Source organism: Nylanderia fulva, unplaced genomic scaffold (genome assembly GCF_048542155.1).
Source record: "Nylanderia fulva isolate GAGA-0341 unplaced genomic scaffold, ASM4854215v1 Scaffold74, whole genome shotgun sequence".
Taxonomy (NCBI): domain Eukaryota; kingdom Metazoa; phylum Arthropoda; class Insecta; order Hymenoptera; family Formicidae; genus Nylanderia; species Nylanderia fulva.
Genome location: NW_028190851.1, coordinates 397,825 through 416,691, shown reverse-complemented (window position 1 = coordinate 416,691; position 18,867 = coordinate 397,825). Strand labels below are relative to the sequence as shown.

The 18,867-nt window shown below is 32.5% G+C and overlaps 3 protein-coding genes across 3 annotated transcripts; 1 reads left to right on the top strand and 2 right to left on the bottom strand.

The window, feature by feature from the left end:
* Positions 1–14: 14 nt before the first annotated feature.
* LOC114945011 (potassium/sodium hyperpolarization-activated cyclic nucleotide-gated channel 1) lies at positions 15–12,536 on the top strand. Its single transcript, XM_029321089.2, has 9 exons — positions 15–70; positions 2,515–2,753; positions 2,939–3,154; positions 7,240–7,399; positions 7,482–7,615; positions 11,104–11,291; positions 11,383–11,588; positions 11,826–12,035; positions 12,240–12,536. The coding sequence occupies exons 1-9, from the start codon at positions 20–22 to the stop codon at positions 12,534–12,536; spliced, it is 1,701 nt and encodes a 566-aa protein (XP_029176922.2). The 5' UTR covers positions 15–19.
* LOC146720227 (uncharacterized) lies at positions 2,439–6,209 on the bottom strand. The gene is made up of 2 exons (XM_085488908.1): positions 4,979–6,209; positions 2,439–4,875 (listed from the first exon to the last, which is right to left on the bottom strand). Exon 1 carries the CDS (start codon positions 6,049–6,051, stop codon positions 5,029–5,031), a length of 1,023 nt encoding a protein of 340 aa, XP_085345034.1. The 5' UTR covers positions 6,052–6,209; the 3' UTR covers positions 2,439–4,875; positions 4,979–5,028.
* Positions 12,537–12,594: 58 nt separating the features above from the next.
* LOC114945013 (uncharacterized) lies at positions 12,595–15,441 on the bottom strand. The gene is made up of 3 exons (XM_029321091.2): positions 15,024–15,441; positions 13,800–14,303; positions 12,595–13,466 (listed from the first exon to the last, which is right to left on the bottom strand). Exons 1-3 carry the CDS (start codon positions 15,205–15,207, stop codon positions 13,039–13,041), a joined length of 1,116 nt encoding a protein of 371 aa, XP_029176924.1. The 5' UTR covers positions 15,208–15,441; the 3' UTR covers positions 12,595–13,038.
* Between the last annotated feature and the right edge of the window lie 3,426 nt (positions 15,442–18,867).

The following is an 18,867-nucleotide window of genomic DNA, read 5'->3' as shown; positions in this document are numbered from 1 at the left end:
TCATACTAGCGAAGAAATAATGGATTTAATGGCTTACGTACCTTATTCTATGACAGCACCAACTGTCCAGGTATATAATCATCACTCAACATCAAAGTACATCAAGAACACGAAATTACTTTATGATTTTTTACAGTGATATTCGATTGCATAGATATGATTTTGCAAAAAGATTTTATTATATATAAAAAGTGAATGTATATTTTTATTAAAGATAATGAGAATGATTTGCAACAGAATTGTTTACAAAGTGATAAATATAAGGCCAACTTATCGAGCTGAATATTCGAGATGTTCAGTCAACTACCATTTATTACATGTATAAATTATAAAACTACAGTCATTATATTAAAACTAACGCAAATTACAATCATTCTATAAACGTTTCGACCGCACGCGGTCTTCTTCAGTATAATTATTGAAATATAAATTCTTACAATTCACATAATATCGAAATTTAATTATAGTTATTCAGAATCAAGAGTTTTTGAGCAATTAACGCGTGTTTCAATCCGTCCTGTCCAACAATGTTCGCCTCGATATGATCCCTGATTTTGTTCAGATCTCGGATAGTTTCATCGTTAATATGCGAGAAATTAACCCGTTCCGTAGGCGCTGCGATTAATAAAAAATTACCGATCAACGTATGTCCAAATTATAATATGTATCCCCTACAATTGGTAGTATGCTTACCTATCATCGTTCTTCTTGACAATTTTGCTACTTATTAACAGTTATTAAGGATGACACATAACAAACCAACAATACAGAAAGACAGCTCATTTTAAACTCTACTTGATCGGAGAGCGTGCGTGTTTATATATGATCTAATATCTATGTTTTACTCGTTAATGTCCTATTTGTCCTATTATTATTTCTTGTTCGCTAATATATCCAAAATATCAAAATACGACTCGCTAAGTAACTCAGTATCTTTGTTTAAATTTAGTCCATTTTTTTGTTCCTTGATATGTAGCATCTCAGAAATGAGTCTTTTATAATAATTATTTTCGTTGTCCATGATCTTAACATTGTCCCAATTAAAAGTATGATGTTCATTTATTATGTGTTCAGAAATTACTGAATGTTTCGTTGAGTCCAATCTAATATTATTTTTATGTTCTTTCATTCGCGTCTGCAATTGCCTCTTTGTTTGGCCTACATAAGATGCATTACAATTATTGCAACTGATCTTATAAACCACATTCGAATTGCATGGATGTTTAGTTTTATCTTTCTGCGCTTTAATAATATTATCCAGTTTGTTGAGACATCTATACCCTACCATACAATTTTTATTTTTTACCGAGGAAACAATCATTTCTGAGATCCCATCTATATACGGAATGACAAAGAATTTTTTATTGACCGAGTCATTTCCTATACTTTTTGTTCTTTCTATGTTGGCCTGTCTCTCTATAATGCTCCCCTTAGATATGATGTGTTCTATCCGATGATTAATTTTGTTAAAAATCAGATCAAGAGGGTAACCATTGCTTCTGAGTATATTAATAATTAACTCCAAATTTTTATTAAAAAATAGTGGATGTGATAGCAATAGACATCTGTCTACAAGGTTATATATTATTCCAATTTTGTGGCATAATGGGTGGTTTGAATAAAATGATAACGTCCTTCCTGAGAAGGTTTCTTTTTGATACCAGTCTATATATATTTTGTTATTAATAATTTTAAGTGATAAATCTAAGAAATTCAAGCTATGGTTAACCTCTTGTTCGACCGTGAATTTAAGTCTTTCATGATAGTTGTTAAAATTATTCACAATCTGAGTCATATTAGTCATAGAGGTGGCCACTATTATGTCATCCACATAACGAAAATAAAACAAACATTCCAAATTCAACGCTTTGAGAACTGTATCCTCAAGATCTTGCATAACCAGGTCTGCAATAATTGGTAATAAAATTTATTGGCTTCTATGTGTATATTGATCTCCTTGGCATCATTAGTGATTGCCCTGAGAGAATTTTGTGATATTTTCGTCGGTTGTGAAGTTTCAAAATGTAAAGAACAATGTATATCTATAGGTTTGATGCTGTTGATATACTTATAGTGTTGTTTTCTCTTAAGCCAATTGAATTTCTTTTCGTGTGCAGTAACCAGAATTGTTTATATACTTTTGTACAAATTAAAGTGAATAATTTAACATCCCAAGTAGCAAACTGACGTCATTAAAATGACATTACTTTGCCGTTTAATGACGTCATTTGACGTCAAAATAACGTAACACTTGCTACCTGCGGGATAATACAAACCCAAGTAGTAAACTGACGTCATTAAACGTCAAAATGACGTCGTATGCTTTGCTATACTTGGGAAATAATTCCTCCCAATATTGCAATAGTTTGTAACTATGTATATATATATATATATATATGAAACAAACTTAAATAAAGGCAGTAATATATCTCTTATCATTGAGTTTTTGAAGCTTCCATAACAATATAGACTACTTAAAATAATTAAAGCGAGCGATAAAATAAATAACTACAGCGTGAACCCCGAATGGAGCATATTTGCGAAGTATCGCCGAAGGAGGATCCATTGACAAAAATGATCTCCGGGACTTCGGTCTGGTCCAGAATACGCCGCTGGTTCCTCGGAACGCGAATAACGTCGCGACGACACCCCTTCACAGGGTGGTGTTTGAAGAGCACCCGGGCGATCGATTACGAGATCAGCCGCCACCTCAAATCTCATCCCTACATGATCCATCCCTTCAGTTCCTTCAGGTCAGTCGCAAACTTTCACTTTTTGAAATCAATAATCGAGCAATTGAATTATAAAAGAGTCTATTCTTTCATCTCAAAGCAACCTAGGTAGCAAGCATATACGTCATTCAATATAATTTTGACATAATGACGTCACTTTGCTACTTGGAAAAATTTGAATTGAACAAAGTTTCTTGTACGTATAAAATATTTTGGGAGTCCACTATGACGCTGTTTATCATAGCCACTCTGCTGATCACACCCGTCTTTCTCACGTTCTACTTCGACGAGTACGCAAAGTTGTACATGTACAACAATGCGATCGACGCCGTCCTCATATGCGACATAATAATCTGGTTCTTCACCGGCCACTACGACAGTCGCACGCAACAGGTGACTCTGGATCCAAAGATTGTAGCGAGGTACGCGAGAACGACACGTGCTATAAGTCCTCCCTAGGTAGCAAATTAACGTCATTAAACTTTAAAATAACATCGCATTTGATGTCAAAATAACATCATTGATGTTTAATGACGTAAGTTTGCTACTTGGTTGAATCTACAATAAAAAAATTTCCTAAGCATACGTCATTTTGACATAGATGACGTCATTAGACGTCAAATGACGTCATTTTGACATTTAATGACATCAGTTTACTACTCGGGTTATTTTTTCTCAAATCGCGTTTTGAATCAATATATTTAAAGAAAAACCTAGGATTAGAAGGATTTTGTAAAAAAATTGTTATCGTAAAATACTCCATATATATTATTATACGCAGGATGTCCCGCAACGTGATGTTTACAGTGAAACTTTGTATTCTTGGGATCATTTTAATTGTAAGTCAAAAAAGTTTTAATACACATATAATATTATCGTTCAATAAAATTAAATATTATTATCTTCAATAAATAATACTTATCTTATTACATGCAATTTCGTCTTTTCGCTGTAACTTTAAAACAATCGACTTTAGGACATAATGTGTATTAAGATTTTTTGACTTACAAGGGACATGTCACAACTGTCCGGAACCGATTTGATTCTCCTTGAAATATGTTGTTAAATACACAAATCTAAAAGACACGTATTTTTTTATACGTGCGCAATTTGAGTTTTAAGGGGTGAAACACCCCTTTAAAGAATAACGGTATTTTTCTTTAGGATCAAATATCTGCTAAACTATAAGAGATATAAAGAAAAAACGTACAACAAATTTTAATGGCTTGAAGAGTACTTTAAAGTTATATGAACAAAAATTTTTTTTTTTTTTTTTTTTTTTTAAAAAACCCTCACCACCTAATTTTTTTTTTCAAAATTAAAAATTTTGTTTTACCTAATTTAAAGCTTATTTTTTTCCAAATTCAACCATGTGTAATAAAGTTATGTTACGAAGTATCATTTTCGAAAATTAATTATAAACGCTCCCGTATATACGCTCATCCGTGCTATGTGCGTAAGTAATTACCGTCGAACAATAAAATATATAAAAAATGTTTTTGTATAATTCTTATTTATGTTTTCTATGTATTTATAACTGTGTATTGTGTATATTTAGATTTTTTTAAAAATGTATTTGCATTTTATATTATTCACTCATTATACACATTACAATAATGATATTCGACAAAAAAATGTTTCAAACATAATGACTTCTTGCACCAAGAACATCTTACTACAGCTATATTATTGCAACCTTCGATATCACATTTTGTTAAAGTTTCGTCTAAACTAAAGTGTACTGGATTTTCGAATTCGTCTGGTCTTTCATTCGTATAACCACTTTTAAACCACGAATATTTAAATAAGTTTTGATATCGTGGGGATGACAATTGATTATGTATCAAAGATTGCAATTTTATTATATTATTTCGTTCATGTAAGTTTATATTACTTTCCAACAGTAAAACCGCATCTGAAAATCTTTTAGCAAAATTTTTCCAAATTCTGAATCCATAAACATCTAATGGTTGTATTTTCCCTGTAGTTCCTTTCGGTATTATCATAGTAGTAATATGTGTTCCAGGAGGTGTTAAATCCGAAATCATATTGGGGCAATGTCCAGTCCATGAATCGATAAGAAGAACGCTATTAGGACCAATGTTTGCGAAATAAGCTTCTTCTAACCACATTTTAAAATGATCTGTACAAAATATAAATGTTAATTTAATAGTTTTTTTATGACTCTTATTAAATTGTTAAATAAAATAAGGTTGTTAAAAAAAGTAATTATAAAAGGAAAATACCTGATGTCATTTTACCAGATTTCGATGCTTTTACAATAACATTTTCTGCTTTAAATAAATTTTCTTGTACTCTTGGTCCTAAATTTACCATTAGCTTCTTTTAATACAATAAATAAAGGGGACAACAAATTGCCATTACAGGATATTATTGGTTGTATCGTATATGAATGGGTTGTTGATGATATGGATTGCACGACACGTTCTACTTTCTTTTCTCCCTGGTTAGACAATGATCTTCCAGAGTGAAGTTCCAATTGGAAACCACTTTGATCTGAATTGTAAATATTTTCAGATCCAAACTGTTCAATAAGAGGTTTTACTGTTTCCAGAAAATCATCAGCTGATTTTTGCAAATCAGCAGAATCTTCTAATGTTCTTCTAGTGACAAACTTCGTAACTTTTCTTGAAACAATTCGGTGAGACTTCTTAAATCTTGCTATCCAACTGTGAGATGCTTTAAATATAGGATTTAAATTTCCTATTTCTTCTTGAGCTTGTAAAGCCCATCTTTTTAAATCAATATCATGAACCATGAATCCTGATTCGACAGCTGCAGTAAATTTATCATGTGTAAATTTGGAGATGTAAGATAATTTTTCTGTACGACTTCCACCTGATTGTATTTGTTCTTCCCATCGCCTTAACTGACGTTCAGATGAAACTCTTCTAAATTTATTTTGTACTACTCTTAGAGGACGATTCCTTTTTCTGTCATTACTGTTTTCATCAGTGTCCCGAAATCGCCAATACTCAACAGCTCGTCTTTTATAAGAACTATCAAAATTTGTATCATCATTTGAACAATGAGGATGAGAATTTAAACTATCTTCATGCCATGCTTCTTCGTCATCTTCAATTATTTCAAAACTATGTAATTTATAAGGTTCTTCATAATCGAGATATATTTCTTCCGTTACTTCCACCCCATTATAATGAAAAACGCTATCCAGTAATATTTTTTTAATGTTTTCCTTTAATTCCACTTCTGCTTCAGTTACTGGCGTTTCTGTTAAATATATTGAATTTATTGACACCAATAAAAGTCTAACAACGTTAAGCGGATTGATAATCATATTCAAAGATGTTATATTTTGCTTTCTATTGCAATAAAAGAACAGTTTACACAGATATTATTACAACGAAAAGACTACACCGACTGTGAGAATTATGCTGCTACATGAACAATTTATATTAACTTATCAGAAATACGTCATCACATAATCTTATTTTATTATTTATTTTAACGTATTAAAGATTTTATTGTAAAAATTATAACTTATCTGGAACACGTACACATAATCTTATCTTATGATTCATTTAACGTAAGATATAAAATTTGTTTATGCCAAATATTGCGACATTGGTATTCGCAAGATTCAATTAAAAAATAATTTTATTATAAAATATAATTGTTTTTAATTTTTATAGAAGAAATTAAATATTAAAGAAATAATAAGAAAGCAGGGGGTATATTTAAAAAATTCTTATTAATTATATTTAAAAATTTTTTTTTAAATCTAAATATACACAATACGCAGTTATAAATACATAGAAAACATAAATAAGAATTATACAAAAACATTTTTTATATATTTTATTGTTCGACGGTAATTACTTACGCACATAGTACGGATGAGCGTATATACGGGAGCGTTTATAATTAATTTTCGAAAATGATATTTCGTAACATAACTTTATTACACATGGTTGAATTTGGAAAAAAATAAGCTTTAAATTAGATAAAACAAAATTTTTAATTTTGAAAAAAAAAATTAGGTGGTGAGGGTTTTTTAAAAAAAAAAAAAAAAAAAAAAATTTTTGTTCATATAACTTTAAAGTACTCTTCAAGCCATTAAAATTTGTTGTACGTTTTTTCTTTATATCTCTTATAGTTTAGCAGATATTTGATCCTAAAGAAAAATACCGTTATTCTTTAAAGGGGTGTTTCACCCCTTAAAACTCAAATTGCGCACGTATAAAAAAATACGTGTCTTTTAGATTTGTGTATTTAACAACATATTTCAAGGAGAATCAAATCGGTTCCGGACAGTTGTGACATGTCCCTTGTTAGAATAATCCAAAGAATACAAAGTTTCACTGTGGACATTACGTTGCAGGACATCCTGTATATGGGATACTTTTAGTATCTGTATGTTCTTTTTAAACAAATAGATTCTCTACTTTCTGAAAGAGTTCAACATTCTCAGTTTCTTTTAAAGAATCATTTTCCAATTTTTTAAACATTGTAACAATTATTGTAGCAAGTATTTGCGGGGTTTCTTCTTCCTAAATGCGTTATCCGTACTACCATTGGAGTTTATCATCGTCCTCACCGACTCGATGTGGTACCTGGCTTCACTAGACCTGCTGAAGTTACTGTGGATCCGAACCATCATTGTCTACTCACGCAAACTCTATTACGTTAGAATGATATCTCATCTTCATATCTCTTTGTCTCGGCAAAATTTGCTTCTACTCGTACATTAGATAATTAAAATTTCAGGTATACCGAATTAATTTTCTCCTGTACAAAATAGCGGAGATCAGCATCATCATCGTCATCTGCGTGCACTGGGCTGCCTGTATGGAGTATTATCTACCTTTAGTAGTTGCCAAGATAGCTGAGCAGAACAACCTGTTGAGTATAGTCTTCTTCTATTTTCTAATGCAGCAAATTGGCATCATTAGATGTCAAAATGATGTCATTTTGACCTCTAATAATGCCATTAAACGTCAAAATGACATATACTTGCTACCTGGGAACGAGAGAAGATCTCAAGTAACAAATTGACATCATTAAAGGTCAAAATGACATTACTTTGACGTTTAATGACGTGATAGATGTCGCAAAATGACATTATTTTGATGTTTAATGACGTTTGTTGCTTGGATTTTATGCTAATAAAAATATCACGGAAAATTGCAGATCGTGGATTCGAGGGTCTTACATGGAGAAAGAAAAACAAAATTCGAGACTACCTGCCCCAAAGGGAAATTAATCGAGCAAACATGCCCCTTTGGACCCAGCTTTATTTGAACGTCAAGAAACGGAAAAACTTTATAAACAATTAATTTGTCTTGGTGGGGTTTTGTTCGGTTTCGTTTATCTGGAGGTATGTTTTTTTTTAATTTTTTTTTTGTCCAAATTTTCCCCTAAATAAAATAAGGTTGTTAAAAAAAGTAATTATAAAAGGAAAATACCTGATGTCATTTTACCAGATTTCGATGCTTTTACAATAACATTTTCTGCTTTAAATAAATTTTCTTGTACTCTTGGTCTAAATTTACCATTAGCTTCTTTTAATACAATAAATAAAGGGGACAACAAATTGCCATTACAGGATATTATTGGTTGTATCGTATATGAATGGGTTGTTGATGATATGGATTGCACGACACGTTCTACTTTCTTTTCTCCCTGGTTAGACAATGATCTTCCAGAGTGAAGTTCCAATTGGAAACCACTTTGATCTGAATTGTAAATATTTTCAGATCCAAACTGTTCAATAAGAGGTTTTACTGTTTCCAGAAAATCATCAGCTGATTTTTGCAAATCAGCAGAATCTTCTAATGTTCTTCTAGTGACAAACTTCGTAACTTTTCTTGAAACAATTCGGTGAGACTTCTTAAATCTTGCTATCCAACTGTGAGATGCTTTAAATATAGGATTTAAATTTCCTATTTCTTCTTGAGCTTGTAAAGCCCATCTTTTTAAATCAATATCATGAACCATGAATCCTGATTCGACAGCTGCAGTAAATTTATCATGTGTAAATTTGGAGATGTAAGATAATTTTTCTGTACGACTTCCACCTGATTGTATTTGTTCTTCCCATCGCCTTAACTGACGTTCAGATGAAACTCTTCTAAATTTATTTTGTACTACTCTTAGAGGACGATTCCTTTTTCTGTCATTACTGTTTTCATCAGTGTCCCGAAATCGCCAATACTCAACAGCTCGTCTTTTATAAGAACTATCAAAATTTGTATCATCATTTGAACAATGAGGATGAGAATTTAAACTATCTTCATGCCATGCTTCTTCGTCATCTTCAATTATTCAAAACTATGTAATTTATAAGGTTCTTCATAATCGAGATATATTTCTTCCGTTACTTCCACCCCATTATAATGAAAAACGCTATCCAGTAATATTTTTTTAATGTTTTCCTTTAATTCCACTTCTGCTTCAGTTACTGGCGTTTCTGTTAAATATATTGAATTTATTGACACCAATAAAAGTCTAACAACGTTAAGCGGATTGATAATCATATTCAAAGATGTTATATTTTGCTTTCTATTGCAATAAAAGAACAGTTTACACAGATATTATTACAACGAAAAGACTACACCGACTGTGAGAATTATGCTGCTACATGAACAATTTATATTAACTTATCAGAAATACGTCATCACATAATCTTATTTTATTATTTATTTTAACGTATTAAAGATTTTATTGTAAAAATTATAACTTATCTGGAACACGTACACATAATCTTATCTTATGATTCATTTAACGTAAGATATAAAATTTGTTTATGCCAAATATTGCGACATTGGTATTCGCAAGATTCAATTAAAAAATAATTTTATTATAAAATATAATTGTTTTTAATTTTTATAGAAGAAATTAAATATTAAAGAAATAATAAGAAAGCAGGGGGTATATTTAAAAAATTCTTATTAATTATATTTAAAAATTTTTTTTTAAATCTAAATATACACAATACGCAGTTATAAATACATAGAAAACATAAATAAGAATTATACAAAAACATTTTTTATATATTTTATTGTTCGACGGTAATTACTTACGCACATAGCACGGATGAGCGTATATACGGGAGCGTTTATAATTAATTTTCGAAAATGATATTTCGTAACATAACTTTATTACACATGGTTGAATTTGGAAAAAAATAAGCTTTAAATTAGGTAAAACAAAATTTTTAATTTTGAAAAAAAAAATTAGGTGGTGAGGGTTTTTTAAAAAAAAAAAAAAAAAAAAAAATTTTTGTTCATATAACTTTAAAGTACTCTTCAAGCCATTAAAATTTGTTGTACGTTTTTTCTTTATATCTCTTATAGTTTAGCAGATATTTGATCCTAAAGAAAAATACCGTTATTCTTTAAAGGGGTGTTTCACCCCTTAAAACTCAAATTGCGCACGTATAAAAAAATACGTGTCTTTTAGATTTGTGTATTTAACAACATATTTCAAGGAGAATCAAATCGGTTCCGGACAGTTGTGACATGTCCCTTGTTAGAATAATCCAAAGAATACAAAGTTTCACTGTGGACATTACGTTGCAGGACATCCTGTATATGGGATACTTTTAGTATCTGTATGTTCTTTTTAAACAAATAGATTCTCTACTTTCTGAAAGAGTTCAACATTCTCAGTTTCTTTTAAAGAATCATTTTCCAATTTTTTAAACATTGTAACAATTATTGTAGCAAGTATTTGCGGGGTTTCTTCTTCCTAAATGCGTTATCCGTACTACCATTGGAGTTTATCATCGTCCTCACCGACTCGATGTGGTACCTGGCTTCACTAGACCTGCTGAAGTTACTGTGGATCCGAACCATCATTGTCTACTCACGCAAACTCTATTACGTTAGAATGATATCTCATCTTCATATCTCTTTGTCTCGGCAAAATTTGCTTCTACTCGTACATTAGATAATTAAAATTTCAGGTATACCGAATTAATTTTCTCCTGTACAAAATAGCGGAGATCAGCATCATCATCGTCATCTGCGTGCACTGGGCTGCCTGTATGGAGTATTATCTACCTTTAGTAGTTGCCAAGATAGCTGAGCAGAACAACCTGTTGAGTATAGTCTTCTTCTATTTTCTAATGCAGCAAATTGGCATCATTAGATGTCAAAATGATGTCATTTTGACCTCTAATAATGCCATTAAACGTCAAAATGACATATACTTGCTACCTGGGAACGAGAGAAGATCTCAAGTAACAAATTGACATCATTAAAGGTCAAAATGACATTACTTTGACGTTTAATGACGTGATAGATGTCGCAAAATGACATTATTTTGATGTTTAATGACGTTTGTTGCTTGGATTTTATGCTAATAAAAATATCACGGAAAATTGCAGATCGTGGATTCGAGGGTCTTACATGGAGAAGAGAAAAACAAAATTCGAGATCTACCTGACATGCATTAATCGAGCTATCATTGCACTAATTGGATCCACGCATTACTTGAACGTCAGAGCAACGGAAGACATTATATACAATCTAATCTTGTCTGTAGTCGGGTTTTTCGGATTCGTGTATCTGCTAGGTATGTTTATTTTAATTTTTATTTGTCCAAATTATTCCTAAAACAATACTGATCGATATAACTGTTCTTCTGTTTCATTGGAATCGCGCAGCGCGAATCTTGCAATTAATGATGACGCTTCACTCGACCAGAAAGAGGCACTCCAAGTTAATCCAGCAGCTGCAACAGTACATGAACTACAAGGAGTTGCCCTATTCCTTGCAACGACGATTGCTGATCTACTATAATTATCGCAACAAGAAGGGATTCGAGAGGGATAAAATAATCATTAATCACGTGTCGCCTGATTTGCGAGAGGTACATCCTTGAAAATAGTATATAGTCTAGAATTATCTACATCGTTCTGTAAAACAACAAAAACAACCGAGATAGCAAGCATACGTCATTTTAACATCGAATAACGTCATTAAACAGCAAAAAGACGTCATCTTGACATTTAATGATGTCAATTTGCTACTTGGGAATGTACTGTAAGAGATTAATCAAGGAATTCAAGTGTGATATTCTGATAAAATTAATCCCCTCATTTCTCAGAAACTACTTCTGCACAATTATCTGCGGCTACTGAGCAACGTGAAGCTCTTTGGACACTTGCCGCAGTTAATAGTAACCCAGCTGGTCGGTGCCGTGAACTCCGAGATCTTCATGCCGAACGACGCGTTGGTCAAAGCCGGGACACGCGGCGAGGCCTTGTACTTCATCGCTGCCGGCACCGTGGCCGTCTACAACAACGTCGGGAAGGAGGTGAGACAAACCCCAGGTAGCAAATCGTGCGTCATTAAACGTCAAAATGATATCATTAGCTGTCAAAGTGACGTTATTTTGACGTTTAATAACGTCAGGTTGCTTTTTCGAACGTGAGGATAAAGTTGAGACTTTTCAAGTAGCAAACTGACGTCATTAAACGTCAAACTAACGTCATTAAATTCCTGGACTTGGTGCGCACAGATCTGCCACTTGGAGGACGGTGCGTACTTTGGCGAGCTAGCCCTGGTAATGGAGGACGAGCACTGGATCGCCAGCGTTGTCGCCGTCGAGATGTGCGAGGTCTACATCCTGCTACGCACCGATTTTCAACACGCCCTAGCACCTCATTCCGACCTCCTGGCCCATCTTCAGAACGTCGCCCTCGCGCGGCTGGAGCAGATGCCGTTGCTGAAGAAGGATTCGGACGTGTCGTTGTCGCCCGACATTAACATCAGCAGCATAAAGGCCAAGAGAAGGGATATTGCAGGGAGAGAATGAAGATAAGGGTGTCTATATATTTGTCATTCTGAGTTCAAAAAAATTTTACATTGTCAGTATTTAATTTATCTCATTTTTATTTTTCATGTTAGTTATATATATTTTGCGCTCTTATAATTTATATTAGCGATGGGATCAAGTAGATTTGAATTTGTTTGCAACTTGATTTCGAACTCTTTATCAATATGATTACCTAAAGAAAGCAGTATTTTCAAGTAAATAAATTTGTAAATACATGTTAAACTTGATCCCATCACTAATTTTGCGTTTATTACTAATTACAACAGGATAAAATTTTATTAATGCCAAAAAGTCTGGCTAATGGCAGTTAATTATTTGTTTAACAAATGGAAACAATTCAACGGAATCATCAAACTCTCATTCTTGTTGTAACAACTCAACAATCAACAATAAACAAACTAAGCAACAACTTTTTCTGAGAATCGTGAGCTTTTTAACTTCCAAGGAGCCAACTCGGCAGGATGTACGAGGTTCCTTCCGATCAGAAGCGGCGAGTCCTTCGTTTCTGCGGATTCCTGTACGACTGCTGGTACACGGACATGAGCCGCCAGTGCTCGGGATAATCGGCGTCCCGGCAGCCGTTCACCACGCTGAACGGCGGCGTCAGGGTGTCGATGCAGAAGGCGCGTCTGGCGAACGGGGTCCTCGGCCGCGGCACTGTCGTCCTCGCCGGCGGCAAACCGTTCCTGCGCGCTCCGTCTTCGCCCGTCGCGGCTCGGCACCTCTGCTCCAAACCCAGGGCGAAACCCACCGCGGACCTGATCAGCCTCGGATCCTCTTGGCTCCTTTTTCTTCGTTCGGCTTCCGCTTCCGACTCACCTCGGCACGCGGCGCACTTCCGCTCGGTGATGCGCGGCACAGAACTCGACCTCGCCAACTTCCCACTTCGGGAAAGTTTGTCACGGCCTTCTGCAACCAAGTGCATTGTTATTATGTAATGAATTATTCAAGTAGCGAACTGACGTCATTAAACATCTAATGACGTCAAAATGACGTACGCTTGCTTTTTTCGTTTCAGATTCGTAATCTACGGGAAAAATCCTATCGAAATCATCTGTCATTCCTTTTGTGACATAAAATGAGTCGAAAAAGGTTGACCAGTGTTATTTAAGATTAATTATCCAAAGTAGCGAACTCTAATAGTATTAGACGTCAAAATGACATCACTTGACGTTTAATGACGTCAGTTTGCTATCTAGGGGTTATTGCTATATGTTTTAGATTTTTTTTAGATTAATTTACCATTACAGGTGCAATCATAGCAGCAACAGTTCTGATGCAGATTCTTCTGCTGCGCCTCCTGATGTTTCGTGCAGTTGCCGCATTGCTCGCTCTTTTGTCCTTCGCCGCGCACCAGGAGCTCGCGGTTCTTCGGTGCCGGTGTGTGCTGGATCAAGGCGAAGATCGCCGGGGCTAGCCCGCCCTCGGAGCCGTCAATGTGCGTAGGTCTACGTGGCTCGTACACCGGGTCCATCGGCGTTTCCCAACAAATCGCTAGGTCCATCCGGGTCTTCGGCTTCTTACAACCGAGCGCGGGCACGAACGGATAATCTTTCGCCTCCAACATTGCGACGTCGACGTTATCTCGAACCTGACACTCGGCGTCTCGCTCGCAATCGGCCGAACAAGGACGACATCCTTTCCTAAAGATGGAATCGTCCACCCGATCCGGGAGCGGCTGGTGCTGCAGGTTCTCCGCGTGCAATCTCTTCGCCAATGCGAATTTGTCGGCGCAAGAAGCGATTTCTTGAATAAAAAAAGGTATTATATATTATATTACTAGTTTTAGTGTATTATATAAAAAATTTACTCTGTATTTAGCATATTATTTATCTTTAGTATTTATAGTATATAATAGTACATTATAGTATATAACAGTATATAATAGTATTTAATAGCATGTAATATAGTATACTATAGTATGTAATAGTATAGTAATATTTATTATAGTATATAATGTGTATATATATATATTTAAAAAATGTTACTATAGTATATTACTATAATATTACTATTATACATATATACATTATTTATATATATGTATATATATTATTTAAAAAATATTACTATGATATATTACTATAATATTACTATTATACATATATACATTATAATATATTAAAGTATATTTTATTACTATAATACTACTATACTATTACTATACTATTACTATTATACTATAATATATTATAGTATTTATTATAATAAAATGAATTACTATAATATTATATATATCATTATATAATTGTAGAATTACTAAAGAATATATATATTCTTTTGTAATTCTACAATTATATAATATATATATTACTAAAGTACTAACTACTATATTCTACAAATATATATATATATATATATATATATTACTAAAGAAATTGCGTATTGAAGTATTTGATTATTGTTATTTATTAAAAATTAATAGACTATTATTATTAATTAAAAAAGAAACTGCTTCAAGCTTACCATACTGTTTTTCTTCTTCGAAGATCTTTCTGGGACATCCAGGCGCGTGTTTCTTCGAATTGGAAGGCGACTTTGACTTCCCCGAGATGCTTTCGGATCGACAGGTCCTGCGAAGATCGTCGTTGCTTCGCCGAACAATCGATTTTCGAGCGCGACAACAAGAGCAATGCTCGCGCGATTCCATATTCCCGCTGATCGATTCCTATCTCTATACCGTTTTGCTCGTTACACTTGAGGAAGATTACATAACGATGAATGCACGATTTAACGAGCGGTCGACGACAGGGACGGAGGCGTAGTTTTTCCAGCGAGAAAAACTCGATGAAAACCATTGCTGCCGTTTGTTCTCCATTTTTGAAAAATTGATATGGACCCGAGAACCATCATCAGGACTATAGGAATTCCGGGAAAGAGCGTCGCTCCCACTCCCGACGTCGGTCGCCCTGGAGATAGGACATGATAATTCGATAAAACCAGCTGGCTTACATTACGTAAGAATCGAGAAAGTAGTACTAATGAGTAAGATTCAAGATCGAGAAAATCGATCTAAATTAAATAGAAAAATAAAACTGAATTAAAATAATGAAAAAATTAAGTTTATTTAACAAAAAGCTTTGACCTTTAAATGACTTTGGAAAGCATCATGCATTCAAAGAAGAACAATTCTAGGTCACGATATATCACGTCTGCTTCGAAATCTTTTAACTTTGATATGAAATATTATTTCTTCAGGTAGCAAACTGACGTCATTAAACATCAAAGTGACGTCATTTTGATTTCGAATGAATTATTGAATGAACATATGATTGTACGATTATATATGTATAATATTTTATATATTTCTATATAATTTTATATTGTTATGTATAAAAAAAATTTTACTGGGTTATTATCTTATAATTGGATTTCGTGAACGAATGACAAAAGTGGCTAATCTTTTCTAAAGCGAAATAATTCCAGATCCCAGAGAGGAAAGTCGCGCGATGACTTTCAGGGATGTGGCTGCGATTTACTGCCTCAACAATCCAAGATTTCCTTTTTTCCGCTAATAACAGTTTATTCTGGGTCACCTGAACGGATTCGCGTGCATCACGTAAGTCGGAAAAAACACGCATTTCTTCTTGACGCGTCTCAAAATTACGTATAATTTCAGATCGGAAGAATAGATACGAGGGTTGTATTATAAATGCAAAACACTACGCATATCATCATCACGCTACAGAAGGCAAATGAATAAGAAGAAAAAGAGGAATTGGAACATTCTTGCTGCGCTGATTGAAATCATCAGGAAGAAGATGAAACCAGTTCGTTAGTTCATTTGTATTTATATATAGCGATGAATACGTTTTTGTGGATCATTGCCATGTTCTCCCTCCAGTTTCACCGAAAGAGACGAGACCTTGATGCGTAAACATATATTAGTTTACTTTCAGACCTCGACTCTGCAACACGCGATCGACTCTGTCGTAAAGCCATATATACTCGTTCGATTCTCTCTGTCTGGTTTCTGTCAGCTGATAAAATATTCGCGAAGTATTAGCTGAAAATAGGATAAACTGTATGTTAGCTTGTGCAGCGATCGAAGTTTATGTGCATATGTTTCGTTAAAGTTTCAACCCGAAATCGTCATTAAAGATAGTTAATTTTTCTTGTGATGAGGCAATTTAATTATAAGAGACTGTTTTAGACTGTAACATCTAAACGTTTTGTATATACAGGAAACCGTAGCAAAGATTTTAAGTTGGAATATAATATTTTCTGATTATGCATCAGAGAATTTAAAAAAATCACAAATCGACAGGGTTGGGTAAGTTACTGATTTTTTTAAACTAAGTTAAGTTAGTTGCTTATAAAATTAATTTAGTTAAGTTAACAGTTGCATGAACAGAAAATTAACTCACAGTTAAAGTTAAGTTAAGATTAAATTAACTTATTAAGTTAAATCAAAAATTAATTTTTAAAAACATTATTTATATTAAATTGGAATATTTTGTTAATTCTTTTAAAATCAGGGTATCTAAGCGGCCAGGGAAATCTGGAAAACCGGGTTTTGTCAAGGAATTTTATAAATCTGGAATTGTCAGGGAAAAAGTCAGGAAATTTTACTATTTATCTGGGTTTTTACACATATTCTACATTTGTAATCAATAATGCTTAAAATCATGTCAATAATGTGAAATTTTTTATTAAATAAATATAAATTTTTCCTTGACTCCCAGTACGCTAATTTTCTGTGTTGTTAAAAATCGATTCATCTACATACTACGTTCGTTAATTTATATTTTCATCGTCGTATTATATCGTGTAAATTACATATTTGGAAAAAATAATGCTAAAAAATCCGAGAAAAAATTAATTTCTGCTCTTAGAAAATTTGAAAAATCAGGGAATTTTTTTCATTGAGTCTGCTGGACATCCTGAAAATTTATAATAACAAATAACAAAGAAATTTTGATTTTTATATAGAATAAATATATTTTTTAGTAATTACAATTGATGAGAAATGAACATAAAAATTAATAGTACTTTAATTTAAAAATAATACGTTTATAATTTATAAAAGAACAATAATGGTATTCAGAGATCAAACAAATTTAACTTATTAGGAAAAAGGTACTAAGTTTAAGGTCAAAAATAACTAATTAAAGTTAAAAATTAATATATTTTAAATTAATTAAGCTAAATTAAAAGTTATTAACTTTTTAAATTTCTAACTAATTAACTAGTTATTACCCAACCCTGCAAATTGAGATATAAGTTTTGAAGAGTCGTCTATTATATATTAAATTCTCTTTAATAATTTAATAATTTTTTTTTAAATAAAAAATTACGCTCTTTCTTTAATTATTTAATTATAATATATACACACTTATATATGACTAATTTTAGGAATATTCAGTTAAAACTCATCAGAAATTAGTGTAAACTTTAAATTATTTTGAAAAATCAATGAAAATTCGATTATATTCTACAATTTTAACTGGTGGATTTTATTTAAGTTTTATAAAAAAAAAAGAAGATAATTTGTTCATATTTTTCTTGAAATAATTTGCGCCTTTATAAGTGTATTTTTTTATTTTCGGACATATACCTTATAATATAATTATAATTATTAATATAATTATTGTTGGAAATTATTTAGGTGAATTATTCATTTTTCTCGAAAAACAAAAATTAATTACAATTCAAGATTAATTAATAAAATTTATATTTGTATTTATTTATACTTGATAGATCTCTCATAAAACTTATTGAAATCAGATTGACATTATTTCCTGCATATCAAATTTTTTAAAAAATTACTAAGATTTTTTTTGTGAAACAAATTAAAATTTCCTAAGCTAATATTTAAAATTTAAAAGAAAAATTATTATAATACTCTTCGAAATCGACGGTTGCTGTTTTTTTTTTTTTTAGAAATTCAAATTATATAATTATAATATATATTTATTAATATATTTATAAAAATATATATTAATATTTATTCTGAAGAATAAATACGTCTATTTAATTTTTTACTTTATTATGCACACACATTATATGAAAAGTAATCTTTTTTCCATTTGTTCAACTAATCTATATTTCAAATTGCAGTCGCGGAAAGAGATCCTGAGGACAGATACACGCCTTATTAAGGAAAAAGGAATAATCGCCTCGTGAATCTTAACAAGTCATCGGGCCCAGCGGTTTCTTAATTGCGTTAATTTCAACGATCATCATCATGCGTTCGTCGACAACCCGGGGAAAACACGCGGCCCTCTGCGTAGCGACCGATCGTGATGCGAGGATGAATGAATCAGTCGACAAGTCCAGTAGACCGGAGGACGTCATGCGTGCCGGACAA

What these genes read in the sequence shown, in the direction of transcription:
- LOC114945011 (XM_029321089.2), top strand. Translation starts at nt 20, where the DNA reads ATGGATTTAATGGCTTACGTACCTTATTCTATGACAGCACCAACTGTC. An exon ending in GATCCAAAGATTGTAGCGAG is followed by an intron (nt 3,155 to 7,239) that starts GTACGCGAGAAC and finishes CAATTATTGTAG; the next exon opens with CAAGTATTTGCGGGGTTTCT. An exon ending in ACAACAACGTCGGGAAGGAG is followed by an intron (nt 12,036 to 12,239) that starts GTGAGACAAACC and finishes TGGTGCGCACAG; the next exon opens with ATCTGCCACTTGGAGGACGG.
- LOC146720227 (XM_085488908.1), bottom strand. Translation starts at nt 6,051, where the DNA reads ATGATTATCAATCCGCTTAACGTTGTTAGACTTTTATTGGTGTCAATA.
- LOC114945013 (XM_029321091.2), bottom strand. Translation starts at nt 15,207, where the DNA reads ATGGAATCGCGCGAGCATTGCTCTTGTTGTCGCGCTCGAAAATCGATT. An exon ending in CGAAGAAGAAAAACAGTATG is followed by an intron (nt 14,304 to 15,023) that starts GTAAGCTTGAAG and finishes TTTTTATTCAAG; the next exon opens with AAATCGCTTCTTGCGCCGAC. An exon ending in CTATGATTGCACCTGTAATG is followed by an intron (nt 13,467 to 13,799) that starts GTAAATTAATCT and finishes ACTTGGTTGCAG; the next exon opens with AAGGCCGTGACAAACTTTCC.